At 42.5% G+C, this 8,400-nt stretch overlaps 1 protein-coding gene across 1 annotated transcript in view; it reads right to left on the reverse strand.

The window, feature by feature from the left end:
* LOC126297537 (early endosome antigen 1-like) overlaps positions 1-8,400 on the reverse strand; it is a 182,740-nt gene that overhangs the window by 71,550 nt on the left and 102,790 nt on the right. Inside the window, exon 6 of the mRNA XM_049988450.1 lies at positions 5,859-6,041. Within this exon, the coding sequence (XP_049844407.1) occupies positions 5,859-6,041 (183 nt within the window). The remainder of the gene's footprint in view (positions 1-5,858; positions 6,042-8,400) is intronic.

Raw genomic sequence — 8,400 nt, forward strand, 5'->3', positions numbered from 1 at the left:
ATTCACAATTTTAAAAAAAGAAATTGTTCTTAGAAACATAGTCTTGAGTCTGCCATGGCTAAAATTATCCTGGGCTTTATCAACAACCAGGTTGTCACTTTGCTCATATGCAAAACGATTATGTCAACTGTGGGTAATTTCTGTAAAGTCATTCTAGTATTTTATGGATGTTGATTGTTGCATGAAATGCCAATTGAGCAAAGCCAAGCCTTGGCCCATTTGGCCTTCTCACATACGGTTTGACATGCCATGGCCAGCCTTGCTTTAAACTGACCACTTCCATTTCCAAATCTCTAGTGACAAGGTGGCTGATGATTTGGTCTCAAATGATCCCATCTCTATTTGATTGCACTTTGACTTGTCTTTGTAATAACTCTTCCTTTTGGGAAGAAATAGGGGGAAGATCCAATATTGAATGCACCAATCATTGTAGGTGAGATCTTTATTTTTGGGGATTTTGGCATCACAATTTCTGCAGGCGTCAGCTTAGTGGAAAGTGTAACTTGGGATGTGTGTGACTGAGGTTGCATGGTTTAAATAATTTCTTTGCTTCAGCATACAGTACATATTTTGTGTCAATTATTTCTTGCATTTTCTTTTCTTCTGTATTTTCTGGACACCCTACACTTCAAACCAGATGTTAGTTGAAGCAGTTAACACATGCCAGTGAGAATGTGCATCCTACAGTCATTTACAAGCTACTTGGTCACAGTATCCACAAGTAACATTTGCACTGTATGCAACTGCAGTGTGTCCAAATCTTTGATGACTGAAGCATCACAAACGGATTTAGTACATATAGATGGACATTCAAGCATATGAAATTATTTTTAATGTGATAAGGTAAAACCTGAGGGTTGAACATTAAAAGTAATGCAGGTGTTTTTCAAGGTTATTCTTCACGCTCTTCCTTATGTTCTTCACAATGTACCACACCTTCGCTGCTCCCTCCTTTTATAGAGTTATGAGTTCTTCATTTAACAGTTCTTTACATGACAACACTCCATTATTGGTGTTTTGAGTTTTGTGCAGTTAAGCTTCAATGGGATATTCATGAAGTTTATCAGATTTCAGTAGATTTGTTGCTTGTCCATAACTGGCAGTTTCAATCAACTACATGTTAGTTTAGAACCTCAAACTCTGGGCATCTTACCAAAAGGTGCCCTCTCCCCTTTCATAAAAACATTTTGACATGACTGTGTCCTGTTACTGTAACTGTTCATTATTTCTGTATATGTGTACAGGAGAGCCACTCTCACAAGTTTTGTTGGGTTGGGTGCAAGTCCTCACCAGTGGCCCACTGCCTCAACTGTGAGTGTTATTTTTGAAATTACTGCTTTCCACACAAGTCCTACAAGCAGCTAGGTAACTAAGAGTCCAGTGAAACAGAGCCCACTTGCCTCGGTAAGCCTTATTTAACTGAGGTGCTACAGTTGTCCCTGGGGTTGCCCATTATCGACTGTTTTGCCTCATTCCATGAACACAGAGCACCCCCCCCCCCCCCCCCTTTTTTTTTTTTTTTTTTTACGACTGAGATTTGTCCTGCCCATATGATCCAGATGGTTAAGCCAAGATCCATATTCCCTGTAATACATCGTGTACCACCACCATACCAAATGATTACAGACGACTGATGGTGCTCACCAGTTCCCAGTTCAGAAGAGAGGGGTTCACCAAATGCGAATTCTGTCACTGAAGACAAAGTTCCATGACATGACAGCTATTAGGCAGGTGCCAGGAGGCATGAGTAGCTCATCAAATGCCATGTATATGACACGCATTACCCCTCTAGAAAATACAGATCTGATAGAATGACTAACTATGGTGAAGGTCCTATACAGTCCAAGGAAAGGAAAAAAAAATCTTTTGAAATCAAACATAAATCCAATAATCAATGGCCCAAAGAAACCATTTGGAACCTATTTTCTCATTTTTGAAAAATTTCAATTAGGCATCAACTTAGTTCCAATATACATATACATACATTTATATATAGTACGATTTGCAACTAAACAGAGTATTTATTGACAGACTGTGTCACGTTATCTTGAAGGGCGTTATCTACAGGCGCAGAAATGAGAAAGTATGACAAGATCAATGCCATCCATCAAATACAATACCAGTTTGGGGTATAACATCAGTCATAGCTTTAGACCATTTGCACGCAATATATATCTGTCTAAATGAAGTGGTGTCAGGAGAACACCACAAGAGTCTCATGATTGACTACTGGATTAGAATGTGCAGCATCAGTCTTTTATTATAAGGTTAATGAGACAATTTTGTCATGCCACTCAAACTTTTAGATGTAACAATGTATGTGGGCTACAAGATGAAATGATCAGAGCACTTCAGCAAGGTAATGCAACTGACAGGTGTTAGTTCATTCGAAAGATACACATAAACTGCAGTTGATGTGCCTTTAAAATTCCTGAATGACTATGCAGACTCACAGTTCAAGTATGAGGGGAGGGGGGGGGGGGTCATTACCTGAATGGAATGGCAGTGAATATCGTTCATATATAAACAATTGAAGCACAGCTGGTCATTTTTGTCACAAAAAATGTTGACAGACTGTCTAAGGAGTGTTGTGATTATCTCATGAAAATCTACTTACAACGTTTCAATAACAGGTTTTCAGCGAGGAATGAAGAAATATCCTGCAGCACCCTACATAGTGCTCTGGTGGGGATCATGCACATAAAATTAAATTCCAACTTGCCCTGAGGTATATAATCATTCTTTCCATGCTCCATCTGTGAATGAAATGTGAACAATACTTAAGAAAAGGTATAATGTAAAAGACCATCTGCCAGAAACTTTGCAGTGATTCGCAAAGAGTAGATTTACATACACCTCACAGCTTGATGAAATGCTTCAATCTTTCACTTGTTTTTTGAAATCAGTGTCATATTGCTTAGTAGCTCTCCTACATAAATGTCTTGATCAAAACTTCTGGGGAGACAGAATAATGGAAAATATCCAAACCAGTACTTAGAATTAAAATATCTTTTACTTACCAGTAAATTACAACTTGTACTCACAACTGCTGGTTGAAAACTGCTATCTACATTCTGACTAACATGAGCTTATGATATAGCTAAAACTTCTCACTGTCTGTTAAGATTAGTGTGGATTTTATTATTTGTGTAAGTAATTTATTGAATAGCTGTAATTTTTCTATTGGTGCCTATTTTTTGAATCTTTTTAAAACTGGAAATGAGAACAGAAGACAATGCAAAGACTAAACACCTAACATTTAAAAAGTGAAATGTGGATAAGATAGTATAATAGTCTTTCAAGAAGGGCAAAACAATGAAAGCCATGGCATAACTGTATTCAGCTCATGGTGCATGGGCACAATATCTGCTAAGTAGAAGAATCATAGAGTACAAACAGATAACATATTTGCAATAAATAATCTATGCAAGATACACGGCAGAAAAATTAGGATTTACACCAGGGTCAGGTAGAAACCGAGAACAGTTACGAATTGGAGGAAGGTCAGGGAAGGAAATTAGTTGTATGCTTTTTACTGGAACCATCCTAGCATTTTTGGTTAAGAAAAACAACAGAAAACTTAAATCTGGATGAGTGAACAATAGTGTGAAATCCATTCCTCCAAAGTGTAAGTCCAGTGCCACCTCAACCAGTGATAGAACAGGATGCAAGAAGGACCTCAGTGCTTAATTCTCTATAAACAGCAAGCACACAAGAGATAGAGCACTTTCTTCATCATAAACACTCAGTGATGCAAAGAATTTGGAATTGTGGTGTGTTTATGTTGTCTATAAAAGGTTTTACAAGATTAGTACAGTTAAAATGTTCTATATTTCATTGCTAGAGATGCTGAGCAGAGGAGGAGGTGGGTGGGAGGGGAAGGGGGGGGGGCACGGGGAGCAATAGAAGAGCTATTTAGAAGGAACACACAGAAATGTTCATCTTGACATCTTATGAGGTTCAAAAACAATGGAGAAGGAGCTATAGGTAACAAACACAGTAAGGTGTTGCACCGGTAATAATTTAAGTGAAAAGCCACTGGATTATATTTACTTGAAGGGAGAAAGAAGGTAGATTAGGGTTTAATATCCTGTTGACAATGAAGTCTTTATAGACAGAACACAAGCTCGAAATGTTTCGAAGATAGGACAGGAAATCGACTGTGCCCTTTCAAGAGAACCATTGTGGCATTTTCCTGGACCAATTCAGGGAAATCACAGAAAACCTAAATCTGGATGGCTGGATGCAGATTTCAACGTTGTCCTCTCGAATGTGAGTCCAGTGTGCTAACCACTGTGCCACCTTGCTCAGCATATGGGGTGGGTGGAGAGACGGCTAGTTAAGTTAAGCAACAGTGCTTTCAGCTCATAGTCCCACCAGATAGGTTAAGCAAATACATAAATTGCAACGAGGGAAACTGTACAATGTAAAATTGAGGAAAGAAACAAGTGCATCACAGCCAAATTGTACACCGTTACATTAAAAGAAATTAAAGATTCTCAAGAATTTAAAATTGAGCACATTATTTTTTTCACCAGCAATGTTACGTGCAGATTTCAGTTGCAAGCCTATACTTATTTACAGTTCCAAAAATCCATGTACATTCGACAATATCATGGACTGGTTTTAAGATAAGTTTTTATCCACATGTGATGAGGTACCCTCCCACACCTGCAGATCCAGTCATTACCAATCGATTCATTTTTTCCTCTTAAATGAAGGAAACTAATGTTTGAAAATCCAGGAGTGCTGTTATCTATTTTCTATTAACAATAATGGAAGTTAAGCCTCCTGCGGTTAAGTTCTAGGCAGCCTTTGTTGATCCATTTTTTGCATGATAAATCTTACATTTACATACAAATTCAGTTTATTACAATGTTTATTTCTCTATTCTTCCATAAATAAACACCTTAATTTGTGTCAATAACTATGTTAAATACTGTGAAACTTCATTGCTCTGATGTTCCAACCAAGTCTCAGCCAACAAGTTAACATACAGAAGTTGTATAGGCACTCAAAACCACTCAGCCAAGATGGATGCCTGAATTTTCTGTAATCCTAAGAACAGTCAAGAATAGCTTAGAAGTAAAGAACACCAACCACCAAATAGCAGAAGTGTTGAGTTGTCAACAGGCACACACAAAAGAGAAAGAAAACGTGCTAGCATTTGAAATAAATCCTTTGTCAAGCTAAAGTGTACACACACACACACACACACACACACACACACACACAGAGAGAGAGAGAGAGAGAGAGAGAGAGAGAGAGAGAGAGAGAGAGCGAGCTAGCAAGTTTTCTTTCTCTGTCGTGTGAGTCTGTTGACAACTCAATACTTCTGCTACTCAGTGAGTGGTCTCCTTCATTCCTAAAGTATTTATAGTCTCTCAGAACTTTCCTAACTATGTTCAATAGTAAAAACTATTAGTCAATTTTTTTAAGGATTCTAAGGCTGCATTAAGCTTCAACATTTTTGAAGATCCTCCCTGTAACCATGAAAATTCATTATGTGGCCTTGTCTTCGTTTCCAGACATGAAAGGACAGCAACTGTCCGCAGATGAAAGGTTCCTCAAACTGAAGGGCTAATTAAAGTGGTCAGCTGCCAGAAGATAGTAGAAAAAAAGGAACAAATATTTTTCGACAGTTTCAAAGAATGAAGTGACCCACTGACAGCACTCAGAATTAATTTTAGAAGAATTAAACACGAAATGATCTGTGATGGAAAACTTTCTCAATGTTCTTTGAGTATGAGGGTAAAAACATAATAAATTTTTTTAAAATTTTACAATCATTTATACTTGAGACAAATATTGGTCACTATAATGATACACAACAGACAAAAATATTAAAATAATACTACTCTCTTGTATGAATTGAAGCATCTGTGTTCCACTGCTCTAATTGAGTATACTTGTCTTGTAGATGCTGCAAATCTTTTTGTAGCATGTCTCGTTCCTTTTCTTTCTCTCTAGTCAATTCATCCATCATCCTCTGAACCTGAACAAGTTCTTGCTTTAAAACTGCAGCATCATCAATGCTCTCCCTGTAACCAGAAGGATTTTAGTGAAGTTCAGCTTCTGAACTACTCTTCCACTTTTTTATATGTTACGGTGTTACAATTTATACAGCAAATGTGAGAAATGTTTCAGAATGTAAGTAACATATAAAAAGAAAGTTTGAAAATTACATCTCCCTGCATGGTGTCCAATTTATACTGCATGTCTCATAGTAATTCACTAAATCTCATATAGTTATTATGTTGCACCTTGTGACCTATGATACACATGCCAAATCACTTCTGTAACACACCTTTCAGCCAAATGTTTTATATAAAACCACTTACCTACATACTTTCTACTTGAATTCTATCCACTTGTTTAACAGTGTTAAAAGAAAATAAAATTGCCTATTGTTCAAGAAATGTGTGTGCAGTTTATTTCAGAAAACATACGAAAAATAAAACATAAATATAACACAGAAAAAAATGTCATCAGCCAGCAAGATTTGCACATATGACAATTATCTAAAACTCGACCTCCTCTCCTCTCCCTTGGAGTAGTCAACAGATAGGAATTTTGCACATGCATAGCATGCCCCCCTCACCTCCGCTCCACACACACACACACACACACACACACACACACACACACACACACACACACACACACACACACACACAGGGGGGAGAGGGGGGAGAGGGGAGAGAGGGGAGAGAGGGGAGAGAGGGGAGAGAGGGGAGAGAGGGGAGAGAGGGGGGAGAGGGGGGAGAGGGGGGAGAGGGGGAGAGGGGGGAGAGGGGGGAGAGGGGGGAGAGGGGGGAGAGGGGGAGAGGGGGGAGAGGGGGGAGAGGGGGGAGAGGGGGAGAGGGGGGAGAGGGGGGAGAGGGGGGAGAGGGGGGAGAGGGGGGAGAGGGGGGAGAGGGGGGAGAGGGGGGAGAGGGGGGAGAGGGGGGAGAGGGGGGAGAGGGGGGAGAGGGGGGAGAGGGGGGAGAGGGGGGAGAGGGGGGAGAGGGGGGAGAGGGGGGAGAGGGGGAGAGGGGGAGAGGGGGGAGAGGGGGGGGAGGGGGGAGAGGGGGGAGAGGGGTGAGAGGGGGAGAGAGGGGAGAGAAGGGAGAGAGGGGAGAGAGGGGAGAGAGAGGGGGAGAGGGGGGAGAGGTGGGAGAGGTGGGAGAGGGGGGAGAGGGGGGAAGAGGCGGGAGAGGGGGGAAGAGGGTGGGAGAGGTGGGAGAGGGGGGAGAGGGGGGAAGAGGCGGGAGAGGGGGGAAGAGGGGGGAAGAGGCGGGAGAGGGGGGAAGAGGGGGGAAGAGGGGGGAAGAGGGGGGAAGAGGGGGGAAGAGGGGGGAAGAGGGGGGAAGAGGGGGGAAGAGGGGGGAAGAGGGGGGAAGAGGGGGGAAGAGGGGGGAAGAGGGGGGAAGAGGGGGGAAGAGGGGGGAAGAGGGGGGAAGAGGGGGGAAGAGGGGGGAAGAGGGGGGAAGAGGGGGGAAGAGGGGGGAAGAGGGGGGAAGAGGGGGGAAGAGGGGGGAAGAGGGGGAAGAGGGGGGAAGAGGGGGGAAGAGGGGGGAAGAGGGGGAAGAGGGGGGAAGAGGGGGGAAGAGGGGGGAAGAGGGGGGAAGAGGGGGGAAGAGGGGGGAAGAGGGGGGAAGAGGGGGGAAGAGGGGGGAAGAGGGGGGAAGAGGGGGGAAGAGGGGGGAAGAGGGGGGAAGAGGGGGAAGAGGGGGGAAGAGGGGGGAAGAGGGGGGAAGAGGGGGGGAGAGGGGGGGAGAGGGGGGAGAGGGGGGAGAGGGGGGAGAGGGGGGAGAGGGGGGAGAGGGGGATAGAAGGAGAGGGAGGGAAAGGGAGAGGGAGAGAGAGGAGTGGGTATTCATGCTGGCACACATGGACAGAAATTCATTCATGCATGCAGACACACAAAGACAAGAAATTTGTGCATGCACAGATATGCTTGGACCCCAACCGAATGCAACCCCCCCCCTCCCCCCTCTATCCTGGCCCCATTCATGTGTTTTTTAACATTGGCATGTTCAATAAGAGCAGAACTACTAAAGCAAGATGATGTTCTGAATGTTACTTCAAAACTATAAAACTTATTATATAATATACAGGATAAATTAAACACCTAAAACTTGCACAGCAGATATTTCGATAAACGAACACACCGATATGTGGAGTCCACAGATTTGGAATGGTAGGCAGTTGATCAACCTACGCTGCCATACATTGAGTGATATGACGTTCAAATATGTATATACTACTGACAGTGCCACAGTCAAAGTAGATTAAATTAGAATGCCAATGGTGTTTTTTTGCATGAGTTTAGTGCAAGTAGTTTATGTGACATCTTAGTCTGGACACTGTAAACACAGACAGTTGACTGTACCATGTTCTAATCTGTCTCGCGTGTGT

Source organism: Schistocerca gregaria, chromosome X (genome assembly GCF_023897955.1).
Source record: "Schistocerca gregaria isolate iqSchGreg1 chromosome X, iqSchGreg1.2, whole genome shotgun sequence".
Lineage (NCBI taxonomy): Eukaryota > Metazoa > Arthropoda > Insecta > Orthoptera > Acrididae > Schistocerca > Schistocerca gregaria.